Genomic DNA, 23,472 nt, shown 5'->3' with positions numbered 1-23,472 from the left:
GTAAACGAGTCAAAGTACAGCCCTAGCATATAGAACCTCAGTGTTGTCTCGGGTCGTAAGGACTAATGGCGTATAATCATAACCACAGACTTATCCTCTAGATAAATGATAACCACTTGGAAAGTCCGAGGGAGGGTTGTTCAGTATAATCTTCATATGACTACCCATATGCATGATTGGACATCTCTATGCCCTTACCAAGAAACGCAGTACACAACATCACAGATGCTAGTCTCGAGCTCAAGCGACCTTTATCCATGTTTTAGGCGGCTGAATCGACTAGGAACGAATTTAGAATATGCAGTGTTTACAAATGAGTTTCAACATTGAATTACGATTCATTTGTATTAAAGCATAATCAAGGACTTTATCTATGCTGATCGCATGAGTATACAGATAAAGTGAAACGAAACCATAAAAAGTTATACTATATTAAAATAAAGATTGTTTATTACACTTGAGTCAATAAATTTCCTAGCCAACCGTTGGCTTGCAGGACATCTACTCTAACATATATAACACCCCTGAATTATAAAATTTTTATTCATTTTTCTTGAAAATATCCTTTTATGACACCATACTTGTGATGATAAAATATATGTTTATGAAAGCGAAAAAAACTTCACCCTATCTATAAAAAAATGAAAATGCCTTCCAATTGATCAAAATCAAAATTTGTTCTATAATACATTTCTATACATTGTTCAATGATTTTTATATCAACTTTCCACATTTCATATTTTTATTGAATTACCAAACATATAATATTCAATTGCAAATCTTACATATAAGATTCAATTCGACAATTAAAATGCATCCATAAATTTTGAGACATGAAATTTAGGAAAATTGTAATTTTAGTCATGTAAGTTGGTATGATTTTTGTTTTAATCATGTAATATATCGATGTTTGATTTCAATCCACTAATTGAATTTTTTTTGTTCTTTTTCCATTCGAAACCATTGAACATATCAAATATTACTTATTCGGAACTAATACTGTCTTATTTGACTTATATAATATAAAAATAATATAATTTATATTGTACACATTAAAATCTATGTAAACAAAAGTAAAGAAAATAACAAGAATTTTTCACCATATTTTGAAATATTGAGTGTAGTTTTGTTTTGTTTTGTTTTGGTTTTTATTTTTTATTTTTTTATTTGTGTAATATGAATAAATGTAAATGAGCTACCTATTAGAGAATCAAGATTAAATAAACAATAATCCAAGATGGAAAAAAAGAAAAAAAAAAAAGATAGAGGATGAAAATAGGAGTGAAAATCGGGGATCTAGTGGTTTACGAGAACTGTATAGAATATTTGATGCAGCCGAGAATAATCCATTTCTCACCCATGACTCATCGCTTCATCCTCTCTTTATATACTTGCTTTTCCCCATTCTTTTTTATTTATGTTCTTCGTTTACACTCGCTCCAAATCCGTCACCTTCTCGTCCCTTCACCCCTTTTCTGAAAGATTCTTTCGCACATTTTCACATATACCCGCGTGCGTAATCTGATTCAGTTGAATTCTTGCAGTTAGTTTGATGATCGTGTTCTGTTCGTAGCTTGAGCCCATTTGTGTCCCCTTCTTGTTTTTCGTGTTAAAATTTGGGTTCTGTTTCAGGTTGAGTGAAGATGGCGGTGTTCAAAGTTGTCCGCGTCGAAACCACGCCTTTTGATGACCAGAAACCCGGGACATCTGGTCTTAGGAAGAAGGCGAGTTTTTTGGATTTTTTTTTGTGGGGAATGTGAATCTGTGTTTATTTTAGAGATGAACTTCAATGAGAAACTTTTGATTTGTGGGACGTTTGTTTCTTTTTTGGTTTAAAAATGTGGCCTTTCCTCTTGGCTACTGCTGATTAATAAGCGTTACGGTGTTGTATATCTTTTCTTCTCTTTTATTTTTGGTGAAAGACTTGATTGGCTTATCAAAACTAGATCTGGCGTGTTATTTTTAAGTGTTAGTGATCAACATTGATAGATCTATTGGTTTTAACGTCATGGAGTACCATCATAAGATGGATAAAATTGATCCTGTTAGCGTGGAATCTCATGCCATGATGCCATAATCACTGATTTATGTGCGAATTATGTATGGTTGTAAAGTGAGATCTCATGTTTTTGTTTGGTGATCGTCTTATTTAAGTTTCTTTTGGTGCAAATGATACATGATGTTTTTATGTCATGAATTATCTTGTGAGCTTGTCTTGAATCATATGGAAAGGAAAATAGAAGGATTGACATGATCATCTTCTAGAAAAGAAAATTAAATAGTTACAGAAAGGTCGAAATCAGTATCATAATACTTAAGTTTTTAATTCATCCGTGGAATGAACTGAATCTTGTGGTTTCTGCTATGATCACAGAACATCAAAATGGGAATTTCCCAAATATGCAGTTCCATGGATTAGTAGTAACAGAAAGTGTATTTAGTTATTTTGGAATGGCGGTACAGTCAGTTTTGAATGAGAAGTCCAGGTGAAGCAATTACTATGCAATTCCATGTCAAGAGAGGACCCCGATTCATTTATTTTTGAAATTTTCAAAGTGGTTTATTTATTAGACTTTTAGTCTCAAGTAGTGGTTGGTGTTCTCTCATAGTTGATTCTGATATACAGTTGTCATGAATGATTCAGGTTAAGGTATTTAAGCAACCACATTACTTGCAAAACTTTGTTCAGGCCACGTTTAATGCCCTTGGGGCTGACAAAGTCAGAGGTTGGTGTTTTTCATTCATATATATTATATTTGTGATTCGTCAAATTCCTTTGTTCCTGTTCTTGAGTTGAACCAAAAGTGAATTTTCATGAATTCTGAGGTAGAAAACTTTGCATCTCCTTTTCTGGATCACAGTTTTTTAATGTCTATATTCTGTTGTGAAAGGCACTGCAGTGTTTACTAGAAAACATGAAGATCAGCATAGATTTAATGTATTTTAACAGTCTGAAAACGGGTCTTGACTTTTTATCAGGCGTATCAAATTATTGACCGTTCTTAAGGAATATGTGAATAATTTTCCTTTTTCTGTATATGATGCTGGCACACACTTGTTAATGCATTTCATCTCTTTTCATTTGAATGCATACTCATTTTAATAATATGAACATGTCGGTGTGAAGTCTTCCTAGGGTCATTTTATATTGAATATGTAACTATAAAGAAACAAATTACAATGATCATTTGAAATCTGTGTATGGTATAAACAGGCTATCCGCAGGCTTAAAGTGCCTGCCCTTGTCATTTATCTTATGAGTCTTCTGATTGTTCCAATATCAATCTTTTTTTTAACTCAATTTTTTTTACAACTCACCGAGTCTTAGATTCTTTTTCTGCATAGAAAAACAAACATGTTTTGGCTGTGTCATATTCCTGTTTGGGACTTTTATAAATCGAATCAGAGGAAGATATTTATTAGTCATTATGAGATTTGGATTGTATCTGACTTATTTTCCTGTCAGAGAACTTTTTGTATAAATGCAGTTACGATTTGGTTTATTAAAAGAGCGATGGACGAGAAAGAAAGGCATACATGTCTGTATCAACTGGTTCCGAACAATGCATGCACGCAAACACACACCTATATGCACATACACCCATGAACTAAATGCATGCCAATTGCTGTAATTACCTAAATTAGCTTGGATTTCTTTTTCAGGTGCTACACTTGTTGTATCGGGTGATGGTCGCTACTTCTCAAAGGATGCTATTCAGGTAAACCAATAACCCTTTCTGTTTTTATCATTTGTAGTTTGGATAGTTATTATTGATGTCAATGGTAATTCTGTATGATTTATATATAAGTGCTTTTAGTCTTTGTTTGAATACAATGTTTGACATCTCTAATTTTTTCATAATCTGAAATCACAATAACACATAACTTTACATGATCAACCCTTGATGTTTTCAATATCACGGAAAAACAAAGGTTGGACCATGCATGGTTGTTTCAGAGTGCCGATTTGTAAGAATGTTAATGCTTTTTTTAAGATATGCAAGATTTGGGAATCAATAGGTCTTATCCCTCATCTATTGGTAAAAAGCTCTGATTCATATTTATTTTGAGAATTAATACTGAAATTTTGAGATGGTGCTTGGATGGCATGCTTTTGAAGTGATGTGATTAATGTAAATGTTTTTTTGGGGGATTTTGTTCATTATAATATACTAGATGTGTCTTAAAGGGTACAATTGAGATAAAAAAAAGGGATGGAAATGGGTTGGTAGTTGGGCGAGAAAATTGAGATGTAAAAATTGAATATTTTGACGTGGATGTGTCGGGGAAGAAAAACTTGGGTGAATTTTTTTTTTAAAACAAGAATTTATTTAAAGCAATTAATCGAATACACTCTTAGCATATCAATGAAAACCATTATATAACTCAAGTATTGAAAGTTGGGACAAACAACCTACTTTTGGCTCTTCCTGCATGGACGATGTTTCCCACTGGTGTCATGCCAACGATAGTCATTATTCCAGTCTTCAAGCTTGTTGTACTATTTTGCTACCCGCAAGTGTAAGGTGTCAAATTTTAGTACTCGGTAGAGCACAAATATTGTAGCGCTCTTACTCGAGCCACTGCTAAACAGACTAATAAGCATACACAATTTAAACTTGATAACAACAATTGAATAGGAGAAACAAAATAACTTAATCATCTTACAAGTCAAACGAAATCAGAACAATAATCTCAGTCTTAAACGTTAATACAACCATATCGAAAACTTAATCCTGAACGAGAATAGAAGAAACCAAATTAAACCTCTACTGGATCACCACCGAAAACCCAACTGCTCTAGCCACTGTCCTGGTCATCCGAACCGTTCAACCTAAGACCTGCCCCGTGGAATGGGGTGCCCAAGATGAAGACAAGGACATGAGCGACAATCGCCCAATAAAAGACTGTACAAGCATGCAAACTGATATGATGCATGTAAAATACAATATGCTCGGATATCAAGGATCTGCCTTAGGAATGTTCGGACACTGTAGCTGAAATGACGCTCTATTTTTTAACTTTAAAATTGTACTAAATTTTTTCTTTTTTTATCCATTAATATGAAAACCAACAATTAAAAATAACTTAATATTTCCATAAATCAAAATAATTTAACAATTTAAATCGCAAGTGCATAAAATCCCTAAAATCGTTAATTACCAATATTAACTCCTACTTTTAACATGATCAAAATTAATTTCAACATAAAGCATGAAATCTCTAATAAAATCATTAACAAAAATCCTTTAAAATTTTTAACTAACAAGCTAATGCGGAAAATAATGTCTCTCGAGAGTGTACTGTCTGTGCCTCAATCCACTCATGCATTAGCGCCTCCCTGAAAAACAACATCATCTGCAGGATTCAAACCTAGTGAGTCTAATGATTCAACACGTTCTAAACAGGAGTAACAAATATACATATACAAGCACGTGCATTAAATTCATATTTTTATTTAAAATAAACTTGTAAGCATAAATAAATCATGAATCGTAAAATCATTTAATCGTAAAGCTTTGCATCATTTATCATTTTGGGTGAAGTTTGATCCTTGAAAGTGACTAGTCTTTTATCCTCTGGTCGACTGATCAGTCTTAGTTCACCATTGCGCATGGGGACGAGCCATAGGCACCGACGTAAAAATATGGAAAGCCTTGTCCTGTAAATGGTCTCCCTCCGGGGCCTTTTCCCTCACGATATTCCCATAAAGTTGTAAGTTCACCGTTCCTTCTATAAACGAATTCCCCACATATCCTCTATCCTCTTTGTCACAGTCAATTTACATCCTTCAAAATATTTTTTTTCCTTTTTAAATCATAAAATATCATGACTTTCCAAAAAAATAACATTTTAACAGTTAAAATTGCACAGTTTTACCATAAATCATAAAATATCATATTTTCATCATAAACATCATGAAATATCATTTCATATGCGTTATGACCTTTCAGGATGCTGCCGAGCTTCTTCGCATTACTCAGGTGTAAAATGACCGTTTTGCCCCTAGACGTAAAATTTCTCGATTTTTACTTTTTCTTACTTTTATTGACTCTAGACTATCCCAAATAATTATTTAAGTTTAAATTAAATTTTAGATATTTTTATTTGACGTAAATTCGAGGATTTCGATTTAATTATTTAATTACTAATTGATGAAGCGTTTTAATTCCCGAATTAATTCAAATTTTAAACATAGACATTTTATACCTAAAATACCATCGTGGACCATGACTCAACTCCCTAGGACCATGGTTCGACCCTTTTCTTTTCTACCAACCCAAGTTCGAACCCCTACAAGTCCCCTCGAGCCAAGTCTCGTTTTTCTCGAGCCACTCTCAAGCCACCTCGAGCCAACCCCTGACCAGCCCACCTAGGGACCCTACTGACCATCGAAAAGAAATTTGTTGAGTTTTAATAACATATATTCCAATGGGTATGATACTCAAACAATAACTGAAGGGAATGAGAAATATATGTGTCTTACCATATATAAATCAGGAAAGAAATATGTAGTTGAAAAACTTCCAATGCTCCCTACTGGATTGCATTATACACATATAAGTCCAATTGAATCAAACATGATAGTTGATAATTCTTCAATACTGATTAATTGGCATGATCGATTAGGACATACTGGTTTAACCATGAATCGAAGAATTATAGAAAATACACATGGTCATCCCTGAAAGACCATAAGATCTTTCAAAATAATAAGTTTAAATGTAAAACATGTTCTCCTGGAAAACTTATTATATGACCATCACCAGCTAAAATCCAAACTGTATCACCCATGTTTCTTGAACGTATTCGTGGTGATATTGGTGGGTCAATTCATCCACCATGTGGACCATTTAGATATTTTATGGTATTGATCGATGTCTCTAGCAGATGGTCACATCTATGCTTATTATCAATGCGCAATGTGGCATTTGCAAGATTACTTGCTCAAATAATAAAATTGCGGAATCAATTTCCCCATCATACAATCAAGAAAATTCGACTTGATAATGCTGGTGAATTTACTTCCCAGACTTTCAATGATTATTGTATGTCAATGAGAATCACTGTTGAGCGAATCATTGATTAAACGTCTACAATTGATTGCTAGACCAATGATTATGAAAACAAAACTCCCTGTTTCTGTATGGGGACATGTAATTTTACATGCTGCTGCATTAATTCGAATCAGACTAAGTGTATATCATAGATACTCCCCATTGCAGCTTTCCTTTGGTAAAGAACCAGACATTTCTCATCTGAGAATTTTTGGATATATAGTACATGTGCGTATTGCACCGCCTCAACGAACAAAAATGAGACCTCAAAGAAAGATCGGAATTTATATCGATTATGATAGCTCATCAATCATTCGATATCTTGAGCCTCGGACAGGTGACGTGTTTACAGCTCGTTTCGCTGATTGTCATTTTAATGAGGAAATATTCCCAATGTTAGGGGGAGAAAATAAACACATCGAAAAGGAAATTACATGGTATACATCATAATTGTTACATCTGGATTCAAGAACTAAACAATATGAAAAAGATGTACAACAAATTGTGCATTTGCAAAGAATAGCAAATCAAATACTAGATGTATTTGCAGACACAAAAGAGGTAACTAAATCATATATACATGTTGTAAATGCCCATGCTCGAATTGAAATTTCCAAAGAAACAAATTGAATACATTCATGATATCATAAAACGATTGAAGCGTGGAAGGCCAATCGGTTTCAAGGATAAAAATTTTCTGTTAGAACCACAAACTGATGAAAATAGTGAAATCTCTATCAATTATATTAATACTGGCAAAATATGAAACCGAAAAGATATCAAAGAAATTGATGAGATATTTTTTTACAATGTGGCATTTGACATCATAAATGACAATGAAGATTATGAACCAAAATCTTTTGGTAAATGTAAAAATCAACAGGACTGGTTAAAATGGAAAAATGCCATCCAAATTGATTTGGATTCGCTAAATAAACGCAACGTTTTTGTACCTATAGTCCTTCCACCTTCAGGTGTAAAACCTGTTGGGTAAAAATGGGTTTTTATTCGAAAGAGAAATGAGAAAAATGAAATAGTAAGATATAAAGCTCGACTTGTTGCACAAGGTTTTTCTCAAAGACCTGGAATTGATTATGAAGAAACGTATTATCCCGTTATGGATGCAATTACGTTTCTCAAATCCTTTAAGTACTTAGATCATTAAACATAGAAAAGGATTCATTCCATCCATGCGAAGATGATGAAGTTATTCTTGGTCCAGAAGTACCATATCTAAGTGCTATTGGTGCCCTTATGTATTGTACTAGACCTGATATATCTTTTGCTGTAAATTTATTAACAAGATTTAGCTCATGTCCAACAAAGAGACACTGGAACGGAATTAAACATATATTCCGTAATCTACGAGAAACGACAGACTTGGGACTTTTGTATTCAAAAGAAAAAGATACCAATCAAAGTATAATTGGTTATGCTGATGCTGGGTACTTATCTGATCTACACAAGTCACGTTCCCAAATCGGATATGTATTTACTTGTGGGGCACTGCAATTTCTTGGCGTTCACAGAGATAAACACTCGTAACAACTTAATCAAATCACGCCGAGATTATTGCACTACATGAAGCAAGCCGTGAATGTGTGTGGCTAAAATCAATGACCCAACATATCCAAATCTCATGTGGATTATCATTCGACTAGAAACCTGTGACACCATATGAAGATAAGGCTGCATGTGTTGCTCAAATTTAAGAAGGATAGATAAAAAGTGACAGAACTAAATATATTCCCCCAGAGTTCTTCGCATTTACCCAAGAGATTGAGAAAAATAAAGATATTGATATTTGTTACATTCAATTAAGTGAAAACTCATCAAATCTCTTCACAAAGGCACTTCTGACGACAATATTCAGAAAGCATATATATAATAGTGGGATGCGCAATCAACCAAATTTGTGAAAAATCGTTTGTGTTAACATGAGGGGGAGTTTACGTGAATGCACTTTTTTCTCTTACTATGGTTTTTATCCGAATGAGTTTTTCCTAGTAAGGTTTTTAACGAAGCAGTATAAAAACACCTAATGAAGACAATCATTGTATCATGATCATAATCACAAGAGAGAGTGTTGAAAATAAGAGTTGTAAATATTGAAGATTAGTGTGTGATGATGTATGTAATGATGTATTTATTTTTGGATTATTTCCAAAGAAATTCTATAAATAGGTCTCTCAATTTGTGAAGAAAAAACACAATTGAGAGGAGAAAATTTTATAAAGTGTGTTGTAGTTTAATATATTTTGTGAATTTGAGATTTTTACTTGTTAACGTAAATTTTTACTTTTAACAAATTTATGTAATATTATAGATTTGTAGTATAAATCACTTTATATATATATTGAATTTTAAAATTTTTGCCAAATGCACTTTACTTCGATAAAGCATGCACTTCGTCTTGTAGGCTCTAGGGTACCTTTACGCTTTAGTGCGCTTTGCGCCCTAAATAACTGTGAGTTTATCGTAAAGAGAACTTGGCATTACGTTCACGCTTGCCCTGAATTACAAATAGCTTCTCCCACTATTTGGCCCCCTATTGCACATGGTACAACGAATTTCTCGGGGTCTTGCAGCTTCTGTGGAAGATGTCTTTGTATCTCCTCATCGCCTCCTTCATTAAGTGTCACTTCCTCCATATCTACAGAATGACTGTTAATGTGTAGGTTCTTGAAATCTTCAAGACCTTTTTTCTTTGAAACTCAGCATTCAACTTCATAAATATGTGGGAAGGGAAGTAAGGAAATATCAATGCATTGATACAAATTGCATTCCTTACCTTTCTTACCTCGGATGCCTTTGCTTGGAGTTGAATATTATTCCCGAACGGGTGTGGGCTCAACTTTCTCCTCTTCTCCCTCTGCCATTCCAATCTCATCATGCTGGTTAAAAAAGGCGTTCATTGGTACTGTGCCTGAAGATTGAGGCGTGAACTGCCTCGTTATCTGCTCACTTGCGACTCAAGGATTTTGAAAGAAGTGCCAACATTGGCAGTGTGCGTCTCTAGGTTGTCAAGCCTAGTCTCTGTCCGCTCCATCTTCTTTGAAGACTCAGTCACAAAAGTACTGACCAAGTCCTCAACTGATGGTTTGCCTTCTACCTTTTGTGCATTGAACCCCGGAGGATTCAACACGTTCTTCTTGTTAGCATACGAAAAATTCTCATGGTAACGTGCTAGGATGGTATGGATTATGAAAAGAGTTACCTCGATAGCCGCCATATCCATGATTATTGACGTAATGTGCTGTTTCCATGCTCAACCCTTCTTGTCTATTCATAGCTGCTACTTCAGATGTATATCGCCCTTTATTCATTGCTGCGTTTGGCAGTCTGTGCAGAGACTTGCGCAGTAAGTGAAGTGATGGGGTCAACTGCATACAATCAGGCCGTCTTCTTCAATCCCGATCTCTCACTGAGCCACTGGTAGCTGTTGATAGTTATTTACTCAAGCAAGTCGTATGCTTGGTCAGGAGATTTCACAAATATTGTACCGCCAACGGCTGCATCAACCGTCGTCCGTGTCTGGCCATTAAACCCATTATCAAACAAATCAATCTGCACCCAGTCTTCATATCCATGGTTTGGGCATCTTCTGAGCAGTTTCTTATAACGCTCCTAAGCTTCGTAAAGCTGCTCATATTCGTTCTGCCGGAAGGTGCTGATTTCGATCTTCATCTGTGTAGACTTGACAGGTGGGAAATATTTCGCAGGGAATTTTGTAGCCAATTCTTGCCAAGTAGTTATGCTCCCTAGCGGCAGTGATTGTAGCCAACCTCTAGCTTGATCCCTGAGAGAAAACATAAATAGGCGCAATCTAATAATATCATCAGGAACATTATTAATCTTTACCATGTCTGTAATCTCCAGGAATGTCCTCCGATGCAGATGAGGATCTGCAGTTGCCGCTCCCCCAAACTGGTTCTGTTGAACCTTGTTAATCAGTACTGGCTTTAGCTCGAAACTGTTAGCATTTATCATTCTACGAGCTATGCCAGAGTAGTGGGCGTTGATCACCGGTTTGAAATGGTCTCTGATAAGCACCACAAGAGGGAGTGGGTTTTCGTTCTTTCTGTATTCAGCCATTGATTTAACCTCTTCTGTTCGTGCTTCTCGCTCTTGCTGTCTTTCAATTTTTGGGTCAAAAAGCAACGAGTCGAGAGCGTGCAACCAGATTTGTGAATAAATAATAAAAAACAAATCTAAATTAAAGTCTAGACTAATTTTGTAGCGATATTAATATTAAAATTAATTAAAGCACTCCCAGTCGACGACGCCAAAAACTTGTTGCACTATTTTGTTACCCGCAAGTATATGATGTCAAGTTTAGTACTCGGTAGAGAAAAATATCGATCCCATTGAGAATGCAATTTAATTATAAATTATTTACACAATTAAAATAATCAAACTTTATTTAGAAAATTTAATAGAATATTTGTTGTTAATTATGAACTAAAAGTAATGAAAGCGTGCAAACAATTTAAAATCAGTGAAAATAAGAATCTAGAGGTACGATTTCACTTAGTCTTTGCTATATTAAATAATCATTGACATCTATATTTATATAATTTCAACCCGTTTATTGCCCAAGAATTCTCAGCTATTCTCAATCCATTTCTCAAGTGGTGCGTAAGAATCAATTATCTAAAGTCGATTAAAATATCTTTATTAAAAATCAAACAATAAATAATTTCAATAGCACAATAATTTTTTTAATTTATTCGTTGGATTTATAGGCCTTATGAACTCTATAAACACAAACGATATATTTTCCTACGGTCCTATTCAAAATTCTCTCTCTCGAGTGATAGATCTCAAATAAATATGACCATTTAATTAGTGATCAAGTAATTGAAAGTAATAAGATCCGGAAATATAAATAAACAAAGAAATAATTCGTATATATAAATCAACAATTCATAAATAAAGATTCGATCAAGCTACATCGTCCTCTAGATTTAATAAATTAGTTAATGAATGAAAAACGACAAAATAAATTCATGTTATTCAACATCACTAATAAACTAAAATTAAGCAAGAAGAAGGGAAGAATAATTGAATCAGAGTTGCGACTCTGTCCCGGTAGATGCGCTCTTCGTCTTCGCTGTTCGTTCTCGCTCTCTTTCCCGTTCTCTAGATTTTTGTGTGTGACTGCGGCTCTCCTCTCTCCTGTTGCTAGGGTTTCGATCTTTATAAGTGCGTAATGGTTGCGAAAGCCTAAGAAAAAGCCCGTCAGATTTGCGTCGCGCGCGAGTGCGCGAACTTCTGCGCAGGTGCTCGCGACTCCGCTCTCTCCTCTCCTGTGCGCGCGGCGCTCTTCTGTTTCCTGCGCCTCCTGGGCTTGCGTTGGTGTGCGGGATTGCGCGCTTCCGCCTATGGATTATTCATCCACGCGCGAGCTTCTGCCCTGGAATGATCAACCCGCACGGATGCGAGTGTCTTCTGTCCCACACTTCCTCGTTGGTCGCACGTTATGTGCTCATGCTTGATTCCTGCAAACGAAATAAACTACCAAAACACGTAAATCCGCTCGATATTCGCACATTTTCATGCAAATTCCCTGGGAATTTAAGTGCAAAGCTTGCTCTTATCAAAGCTCCATGCTCACATTGTTGAGAAGTTTGGATACACAAGTCATTACTTTGGATTAAAAAAGGGAACAATTAATTAGATGGAGAGCATCTCTCGTGTGCGTTCTTTAAATTTGAAGGTTTTGATAATTTTTCTTGGTTCACTTGTATCAAGAGATTTAATTTTAATGTCTCTGTGTCGCTTCAGAACTGTAAAGTTTATCGTTTATGATGATAATTCATTGATTCTGTTGTAATAAATTAAGTGTCTTTACTTCTGGGTTTTGGATAATTATGATTATCCTCTGTAATGAAATTCTTAATATGATTTTTTTTCTTACCCAATGGTAGGTCATTATAAAAATGGCTGCTGCTATTGGAGTAAGGCGTATCTGGCTTGGTCAAAATGGATTGCTGTCCACTCCTGCCGTATCTTGTGTTGTACGTCAAAGAGTAGGCCATGATGTAAGCAACAACTTGGAAAACCTACATAGAACCATTTCTCCAATTTTTATATACATTCACATATGTAATTTTTGAAAAGTATTTGTGAAACCTGTGCAGGGATCCAAGGCAACTGGGGCATTTATACTGACAGCGAGCCATAACCCAGGTGGGCCCCATGAGGTATGTTCTTGATGTTACGGGCTTTCTATATGCTTATATGTCCTGAAGCATTTTCAGCAGATATTCGAAATGGAAATATGTCTGTTTAATTGAACTCATGAGATCTAATCACGATGACCCATACTATCAGACCAAAACCATGTCTTCTGTCCTGTTAAAGTGTTTCAAGTATTTGGGTTTTGTTTTCCGCAGTGAGATATTTGACGCTCACTTTTGTGTTCATACTTTGATTATCAGCTTTTTAGCTCCTAAACTTTTAAATTATTTAAAGACATTCATTTTCACCCATGTTCCATTGATTATATATAAGAAATATCTTAATGCCTCTTTCATTATTGTCTGTAATTTTGAATCGAATTTCACTTGAATTTATGTATTGTTATCATTCATATTTGAAGAAAGTGACTATTTCTTGAACTTTTTTTTGCTACTGTTGCCCACTTTTATATGTTGTCATGGAAGATGACAAATTTATGGAAACAGTTGCCAAAATTGACCGTGTAAGATATATTCAATACTTCTGTTTAGGAAAATGTTTGAAACTTGAAAGTATGTGTGACACGATACCTCTTGTCCCACATGGTAAAAATTAAAGATTTAAAAAATGAGTTTATAATAGGTTACAATGGACTTCTAAAACAACTTGAATTATTAATTTTCGTAAAGTGAGGACGAATACGAAATAGTTGTTATAGGGGTCCATTGTGCAGTCACTCAGGTACGGGCCCCGGCTCGGGGCGTGACAGATAGTATCAGAGACGGTCACCGGCAAGAAACACCGGGAAATATGTGTTATGCAGAGCAAAGTGTTATGTGCATGGGAGGCACCTCTTGAACCTGCGGGGCAAAGTGCTACATAATGAGAGCCAACTCTTGACTCTGTAAGAGTCATTTCTAGATTCTCAGCGCTGGTGCATCGAGGGGTCAAGCGCGACGAGGACGTCGCGTTCTGAAGGAGAGGTGAATGTGATACCTTTTGTCCCACATGGTAAAAATCGAAGATTCAAAATGAGTTTATAATGAGCTACAATGGACTTCTATAGCAACTTGAGTTAATCATTTTCGTAAAGCGACGAATACGAAGTAGTTGCTATAGGGGCCAATTGTGCAGTCACACAGGTGCGGGGGGCATGACAGTATGTCTATTTTGTCTCTGCTAATTCAAAGCGTAGTCAATGTACTCAGATATCTACTCTATTCACTTTTTATCAACCATTTTTAAAATGAGGCAGGCAAATGCCTTTTTTGTTGGCATACAACATACCTTTTATAAATTGGAATTTTATCTTCTTTTTCAATTTTTTGTTTGTAATAATAAATTTGACAGCTCAACCAAAAATTAAAGCCGCCAACTCCTCAAATTTTGGTGCCCTTTGCTGACTTAAAAGTTGATCAATTTAAAGCGTGACTAATTAGTCTTCCATGATTCTTGTACACTCAATGTGGCATGTGGACATTGCTGGGATGGAAAGGTTTGCAATAGTAAAGAGTGGCATAGAATGGGCAACATCAGAGAAATGTGACTTGCGTTACAGCTACTACAGGAAAAAATGTGGAAAACTTTGCACATTCTACTTTTACCCCTTGGATTTTCATCCATACATCGACTTATTTTTATGCCCAATTGGGTGTGTAATTGGTCCCTTTAAGAGATAATTTTGAGGACAAACAAGAACAATAGGGACATCATATGTATGGTACAAAATAATCTTATTCTGAATCACAATACAACCTTACGCTATGTATACAAACTTATTTCTATTTTAAATTCACAATCTAACCTTAATCCATATATAAACCATAACGAATAACTATCAATCAAATATTCTGATACTAAGTTCAATATTTTCTTTCCTTTGCTACGCTTCCCCTCAAGTTGGAGTAAAGATATCTGTAATGCCCAACTTGCAGATGAAATCTTCGAAATTGGGTTTGAAATGACTCTTTCTTAAGGCATTGGCAATCTATTGTTCAGAGTTCTTTGACGAAGTGTCTTTTAACTTCTATATATTTTGTACGATAATGTTGTACTGGATTATTCACGATGCTAATTGCTGACTTGTTGTCATAGAATAACATCATTGGCACTTCCTAGTCTAACTTCAACTAGCATTAGCCATGGTAACTCACACACTCCATTCGCCATAGCCCTAAGCTCAGCTTTTCTACTATTACGAGCCACAATATTTTGTTTTTACTTCATCCATGACCCAAGATTACCCCATAGAAAAGTACAGTACCCACCCTGAATTAGACCTCGTATAAGAAATGATTGTTCTTTCGGAACAATCAACCTTTTCTTGGAGAGCTTTTAAATATCTCAAAATCTTGTAGAAAACATTTGTGTGTTCCTCATGTGATGATTGCATGAATTGGCTAACCGCACTAACAACAAAAGTAATTTCAGGTCTTGTATGGGACAAATAAATAAGTTTACGTACAAGACGTTGATATCTTTCTTTCTCGACGTAAGCTTCTCTAGACACTTCATTTAGCTTTTGATTTGAATCCATGGGTACATCATTGGGTCTGCATCCACTATTTCATGTCTCTTTGGGATGTATAGATTCCCTTTCTTGATCTAGCAACTTCCATCCCTAAAAAACATCTCAAGGTTCCCTGATCTTTATCTCAAATTCCAATGCGAGGCAGCCTTTAAACGGTTTGTTTCCTCTTCATCAGCTCCCGTGAGAATTTTTTCTTCAAATTGTCATCTTACCTTCTCTAGTGTGCTTTACAAACATTGCGTGGTCGAATTGCCCTTGAACATAACCTTGCTTCTTGACTGATTTCGAGAATTTCTCAAATCAAGCTCGTGGTGACTGCTTTAGTCCATACTAAGACTTGTTTAATCTGCGTATTTGCTCTCAAAATTGTTTTTCGAAGCCTGGTGGAGCATCCACGAACACTTCATCCACGAACAATTCATCCCCCAATTCTCCATTCAGGAAGGTATTTTTTACATAAATCTGATATAGGGGCCAATCAAGATTTGCAGCCGAGGACAACAATATTCTATAGTATTCAGTTTTGCGACTGGTGCAAAGGTCTCTTGGTAGTCAATCTCATATGTCTGTGTAAAACCCTTAGCGACAGGTCTTGCATTACAACATTCCAACGATCCATCTGAATTTGATTATTTTTAGATAATAGTAGATAGAAACAACGTTTGTAAGGAATCCTATATGCTGTTCATCCCACTATTCGTTTTCCATCATGCAGATGCATTATTTCCCATGTTCCACTTTTGTTCAGTGCATTCATCTCCTCAAGGGCAACTTTCTTCCAATCTGGAACACTTAAGAGCCTCCTGTGTAGTCTTAGGAACATCCACACTTTGTAACTGAGAGACAAAACTCGAATAGGGTGTGGATAAATTTTGGAGGACATGTGATTTGAGATTGGGTGTTGAGTACAAGTTACAACACATTTCCTAAGTGCAATAGGATTTTTGAACGACATAGAGGAGTCCAGTACGTTAGAGGTGGATTTAGGGAAGTTATCTGGATTTGGGTACAAATGAGTATGGACTTCAGGTTATGTCCTTGGTTCAGCACTTGGTCGTGTGGAGTTATGGAGTCTTGCTTACTTTGGGGCCGTCTTGTCCTCCTGTAAACTTTCTCAAACAACTTATCATCATCAACTCGTGTTTTAGTATCAAGATTTTGCTCTGACACTACATGAGGTGTTTCTATAACCAAAACTTCAGTTCTGTCTACATTCTTTGAGCCTAAATCAAATATCGAGTCTTCCAACTTACTCTCCACTGAAGAGGACTGGTGAAAAAAAATTAGATTAAAAGAATGTGACAGCCATAGATAAAAAAAGTTTTTGTACGGGGTTCAAAACTTTTATACGCTTTGTGGGTCGGAGAATATCCTAGAAACACACATTTTACATCACGGGGGTCTAGTTTATCACGAGTATGATGATGCACATGAACAAAAGCCACACAACCAAACACTTTGAGAGGTCAATCAAAATATAAATGAGACATGGGAAAGGAAGTTTTAAAAGCACTCTTGAAGGCATTCTGTCAATTAAGTATGTAACAATGAGAATAGCTTCCTTCCATAAGTTAGTGGAGCTACTTATAGAAGTTGTCTATTCTTTCTTTCTGCTACTCCATTTTGTTGTGGGGTTTGAGTGCAAGAACTGTGATGAATTATACATATTTTTGAAAAAATTGACCCAAAAGTTTATTGAAATATTCTTTCCCATTATCACTTCTGGACTCTTGAACTTTTTCATGAAATTGTGCTTCAATCATTGCATAGAAATTTTTGAAAATTTGTTGGGTTTCTGATTTATCAACAACTAAACCCAACTCCAACGTTTGTGATCATCAGTAAAAGTGATAAACCTTCATTTTTTTGAGAGTTTTCTCGTTTTAAATGGTCCCTACACATCACTATGAAAAAGTGCAAATGGTTTCAATGTTTGATGCGGATGAACAAGAAATGATGCATGATGATGTTTGGCAAATTGACAAATATAACATTGGAAAACAAAAGAATTTTTATTACTAAATAACTTTGGAAACAAATGCTTCATATAATGAAAATTTGGGTGTCGTAATCTACGGTGCCAAAGCATTATCTCATCGCTACTAGAACTAGAGTTTGGTATGATACTAGATTGTTGGGCTTGGCCACATGGGTGACTTTCTTCCTCAATGTAGTAAAGGCCTCTTCCTTAGCAGTGCCAATCGTTGTCCCCAAGTTCAGATCCTGAAATACACAAAAATTTGAGGAAAACATAGCACGACACTTTAAATCATGAGTTAATATGCTAATAGAAAGTAAATTATAAGATAGATTAGGAACATGCAAAACATTTTGAAGAGTCAAAGTTTTGGAGATGACAATAGACCCTTTTCAAGCAATAGCCGATAAAGAACCATAAGCTGTTTTAATTTTCTGATTTCCAGTGCTCGGGATATAGGAATGAAGTGATCTGGAGGATCCCGTCCATAGTTGTCAAAGCCTCTCGCCTGCGCCACCAGGTGAGGACCCTGCATCTGGCGATTCACTGAAGCGAGCCCAAGCGCTCGCCTGGACTAGCCTTGGAAGTTCACTCAGGTGCGCGTAGTGAATTTTTTAAATTACTTGTTTAAAACAAAAAAGCTCAAGCCCAAAGCCTAGCAACCCTTACACTCCAACACTGGAATCGGAAAAAGAGAGCACTGAACAAAAGAACGAGGTGAGGGAATCTACATATAAAACAACCAGAAAATGACCGATTTCACATCTTTTTGATAAAGAGGAAGAAGAAATTGATGTCAGTCACAAAAATTATGAAGATCAAGAAGAATACAAGTCCGAAAGTTTTGGAGGACTCTGATGTTTCGATGGAAGAAGATGAGCTTTATTTGGATAATTGAAGAATTTAATCATGTTACTAATTACTATAAACTTATTAATTATTTTTTGTTTTGAGTGACATTGTGACTTAATTAGTTTATATTTTAAAATATTTATTCTAACATAAATATATTTTTTTTAAAAATAAAAATGTGCATTTTGCTTTAGTAAGGCTCGCGCCTCAGGCTCCATGGCCCTTGTGCGTCTTGCGCCCTTGACAACTATGATCCCGTCATGTGATCAGTAGCACTTGAATATATTATCAAAGGACATATGGATAGGGTGGAAAGATTAAAACAAGTAGATCGTAAGTCAGTACCTTTATGGTCTATGGAACAAGACACTGGAGTAGATTGTGAAAAAGGTGTGGATTGAAAAAGCTTATACAATTCTAATTGTTCCTTATTGAAGGAAGCAGTTCCCGAAGATTTTTCAGCGCTGTTTTGTTCTTCCAGTCCAGATTGATGAGCCCTTGAACCCCCCACTACCTTTTTGTCTGAAAGGCTTTAGTTTCCAGTTGGGTGGTTTGCCATGTAAGTACCAACATGTTTCTGTAGTATGCCAGGGCTTTTTACAATGTTCACACACAATTTCTCCCTTTCTTGGCTGAACAGTATGCTGTCGGTTTTGAGGTGCAGTAGGAAAATATTTGCTGAACATGGCTGAAATTTCTGAATCTGATGATGCCTTCTCGCTCTACATGATTTTCCTTCTGCCTTCTTCCCTCTTTACTGCAAGTCTGCAACAAACACTTCACTTAATAATTGCAAAGGATTTCTTCCCAGAATTCTTCCTCTAACTTTATCCAAGTCACGGTTAAGCCCCGCCAAAAACAAATATACCCGGTCACCTTCCATACGTCGTGATATTTCATGCTATCATTTTCGTACTCCATTTATAATCTTAGCATAGATCCAGTTTCTGCCATAGCCCTTTCATTTCGTCACAGTATTCGATGACAATTTTTTCTCCTTGTCCAGACTGCTAGTGTCTGGTCTTTAAGTCAAATATCTGGGATGAATTATTCAAATCAGAGTAAAGTCTCCCGAACAGCCTCCCAAACCTCTTTTGCGGTGGGTATGAAACGAGCCACGCGATTACCATGGAGTTTTCAGATTTCTAGCCTATCCACTTTGAATCATCTTTGGCAGGCTCTACCATTTCTCACGTTAGGTAACCTAAACGCCATTTTCCATCAATGTCAAGCTTGATTGACTGAGCTCACTCCAAATAATTTTTGTCATTCAACTTATGGATGGTCAATTGAATGGAGCCTTCAAACCCAATATGATTCATAGGATATAGGTTTGGTGCTTTAGCACCTTTCGTACCACCACTCTAGCCCGAAGATATTGTACTCTGGTCTTCATTCTGTTTTGACATGCTCGCGAAGTTTGCAGCGGGTATCAGAGACTAGGTACAAAATAATCTTATTCTTAATTATTAATCACAAAACAACCCTACACTATATATACAAACTTATTTCTATATTACATTCATGATCTAACCTTAATTAGTAGACAAACCGCGAGAATAAATATCAATCAAATATTCTGAAACTAATTACAATATTTTCTTTCATTTTCTACAAATTTACCAAAGCAGACTGCGTAATAAGAGCTTGTAGTATGCTGGTATATACCTTGACTCATTCTTGCACCTATCATTGCAGGAGGGGATGGCTGTGGAGCTAGATCTGAAATTTTCTATATCTGAAATTTCCGTTCTTTAACTGCATGTGGTTGCCATATTTCATGTGCCTTAGATAACTATTTGATTCCATATTTATATATTTCTTTAACAGGATTTTGGAATAAAATACAACATGGAGAACGGTGGACCTGCACCGGAAGGAATTACTGACAAGATCTACAAGAACACTACTACAATAAAGGAATACTTCATCGCCGAAGGGCTGCCGGAGGTATTTTTCTACTCATATCCATTTGTGCATAAAGAACTTGCACTCACACGTATGTATGAATTTTCATAATTAAACAATTTTCTCATGACATTCAAACTACATTGCAGGTAGATATCTCTACGGTAGGATTGACTAGCTTTGCTGGTCCGGAAGGGCAGTTTGACGTTGATGTTTTTTATTCAGCCCACGAATATGTCAAATTGATGAAGTATGTTCTTTTCTAATTATTTGGACTTTGTATTTTCCTGCTATTGTCCAAATTTATACAAAAATATTGTGCATTCCATAATTTCTTTTGAGTGGGAATGATAATTTGGAAGTAAATCAGATTATTGCTCATTCTAATAATAAATTAATAAACATGCCAGTTTTTAGCTTTGATGATTTCCCCGTGATATTGATATCAGCGTTGTCTTTTTAATGGAAATTCTCCTAATCTTGTGACACAATCGCTGTTCCATTCCAACTTTTGTTTTCTGATACGTTCCAGGTCCATTTTTGACTTCCAGTCTATACAGAAGTTACTGTCATCTCCAAAATTCACTTTCTGGTATGCACAATCTTGCTTTGATGACTTTTAGCTTATTTTTTCATTTCTTTTGCGTTAATAGTCTGTTTGTTTGCATTAAATTTTGCATTTGTTGTTAGTTATGATGCTCTTAATGGAGTTGCTGGGGCCTATGCGACACGTATATTTGTGGAAGAGCTTGGTGCAAATGAAAGCTCTCTACTGAACTGTGTGCCAAAGGTTTTTTGCTTTTACTCTGGTTTTTGACTAAATTATCATAGTTATGGTAATGAATCATTGATGCAATATTTTTTTTCTCCTTCTTTCCCTGTAATCCGAACAGGAAGACTTTGGTGGAGGTCATCCTGATCCCAATCTCACCTATGCAAAAGAATTAGTCGCACGTATGGGCCTCAGTAAGACAAACAGTGAGCAGGATCCACCAGAATTTGGCGCTGCTGCTGATGGAGATGCAGACCGCAATATGATTCTTGGCAAAAGGTGACTCTTTGGACATTAATGTTTGTTTTTCCAGAGGATAATTTCATGCTTTTGACTTGTGCGCTGCTCTAAGGTTTTTTGTGACTCCGTCTGACTCTGTCGCTATCATTGCTGCAAATGCTGTAGAAGCCATTCCTTACTTTTCTGGTGGTCTAAAAGGAGTTGCAAGGTTTGGCTCTAGTTCTTTTATATATTTCGAGTCTTTTTCAGCTCTTGAATGCATGTGACTTTATGGATAATGCACAATTTATATATTTAGTCCTGGTGCAGGAGCATGCCCACATCAGCTGCTCTTGACGTTGTAGCGGCAAGCTTGAATCTGAAATTCTTTGAGGTAGTGTGTTAAATAAACTTTCCAGGATGATTTTGTTCTTTTAATGCACTAGTTTTATTGGTCTGATAATGATTCTGTTCTTGCTGGTAAGGTGCCCACTGGCTGGAAATTCTTTGGTAACCTGATGGATGCTGGAATGTGTTCTATTTGCGGTGAAGAAAGCTTTGGAACCGGTAAGATAACACATTTTATTCTCCACAATGCACAGGTGAATCACTGGCATTTTATTTTCTCCGCTGGAATGAGATGACTACCACGGTTGTTTCTCATGTAACACTTTATGTCACAGGTTCGGACCACATACGAGAAAAAGATGGAATCTGGGCTGTATTGGCCTGGCTATCTATCATCGCCTATAAGAACAAGGATAATCTCGCTGGAGACAAGCTCGTGACCGTCGAAGACATTGTTACCCAACATTGGGGTACATATGGGCGTCATTATTATACTCGTTATGACTATGAGGTTTGCACAAAACTCAGCTGGTCCGTAATAAATTGTATTATACGTAACTTTATTATATTTTTTCCTTGAATCATGTGCTAAACATTTGTTGCATTTTCAAGAACGTTGATGCTGGTGGTGCGAAGGAACTTATGGCTTATCTGGTCACGTTGCAATCCTCCCTTGGTGAAGTTAACAAGTAAGCTTTCTTTTCCATGTAAACTTATATTTCTGTTGAATTGGTACGACGAGTTCTGAAAAATTCTCCATGAATTTTAGTATTATTGTGAAAGGAATACGCTCCGATGTCTCTAAAGTCATTGATGCTGATGAATTCGAGTACAAAGATCCTGTTGATGGTTCTGTTGCAAAGCACCAGGGCATCCGATATTTGTTTGAAGATGGTTCCCGACTGGTAAATCATCTTAAAACAATTCAATTTTTCAAGATAAAAAATATCAATGCTGATCCATTTGGGATAATGCACCAGGTTTTCCGTCTTTCTGGAACGGGTTCTGAGGGAGCGACCATCCGCCTTTACATTGAGCAATATGAGAAGGATCCATCCAAGACCGGGAGGGATTCCCAACAAGCGCTTGCTCCGCTGGTGAGATTCTTATTTTCGGTGTATATGACCAAGTATGAAATGGTTATTTTCAGTGTATATTTTAAGTCTGCCGATTCGATTGCCTCACTATCCTGCATCCTCACCCAACTTACTTTCTCAATTGTTGGCTTGCAGGTTGAGGTTGCTCTAAAGCTCTCTAAGATGCAAGAATTTACCGGTCGATCTGCCCCTACAGTTATCACATAGATGCAGCAACTACGAATTTTCCTATGATATGAAGTAAAATAAAAGAATTGCGGAGCTGGAATATAAATTCTGCACCTATTAATATCCCAGTCATGCAACGAGACTTATCTTTTGATAGAATATCAAAGGGCGAGACGATTTTGTTGTGCAAAAAACAAATAAATCGAAGCTCCGGTAGGCCTTCATTACTACTTTTGGTCTTTTCTTTTTGTCTAGAGCATTTTGAAGTGTGGATAAAATGTATTGATTCGAAAGCATTTGTTTTTTAATTTCAGGATTAATATTTCAAGAATTTAACATTTTTGATAAAATATAATATA

The 23,472-nt window shown here is 36.0% G+C and overlaps 1 protein-coding gene across 3 annotated transcripts; it reads left to right on the top strand.

The window, feature by feature from the left end:
- Window positions 1-1,344: 1,344 nt before the first annotated feature.
- Window positions 1,345-23,444, top strand: LOC140964426 (phosphoglucomutase, cytoplasmic-like). 3 transcript variants are annotated; one of them, XM_073424207.1, is made up of 19 exons: window positions 1,345-1,516; window positions 1,633-1,724; window positions 2,645-2,726; window positions 3,664-3,719; window positions 12,989-13,102; window positions 13,202-13,264; window positions 20,432-20,551; window positions 20,659-20,759; window positions 21,042-21,101; window positions 21,200-21,299; window positions 21,403-21,560; window positions 21,634-21,729; window positions 21,831-21,894; window positions 21,986-22,067; window positions 22,184-22,359; window positions 22,461-22,537; window positions 22,618-22,753; window positions 22,829-22,945; window positions 23,081-23,444. In XM_073424207.1, the coding sequence occupies exons 2-19, from the start codon at window positions 1,644-1,646 to the stop codon at window positions 23,150-23,152; spliced, it is 1,755 nt and encodes a 584-aa protein (XP_073280308.1). In that variant the 5' UTR covers window positions 1,345-1,516; window positions 1,633-1,643; the 3' UTR covers window positions 23,153-23,444. The 3 variants fall into 3 exon arrangements, with proteins under 3 accessions (XP_073280308.1, XP_073280309.1, XP_073280307.1); XM_073424208.1 differs by having other exon boundaries at window positions 1,345-1,543; XM_073424206.1 differs by having other exon boundaries at window positions 1,346-1,512.
- Window positions 23,445-23,472: the final 28 nt, after the last annotated feature.

The sequence above is a fragment of the Primulina huaijiensis genome, chromosome 18 (genome assembly GCF_012295235.1).
Source record: "Primulina huaijiensis isolate GDHJ02 chromosome 18, ASM1229523v2, whole genome shotgun sequence".
Taxonomy (NCBI): domain Eukaryota; kingdom Viridiplantae; phylum Streptophyta; class Magnoliopsida; order Lamiales; family Gesneriaceae; genus Primulina; species Primulina huaijiensis.
This window is presented reverse-complemented; position numbering and strand designations above follow the sequence as displayed.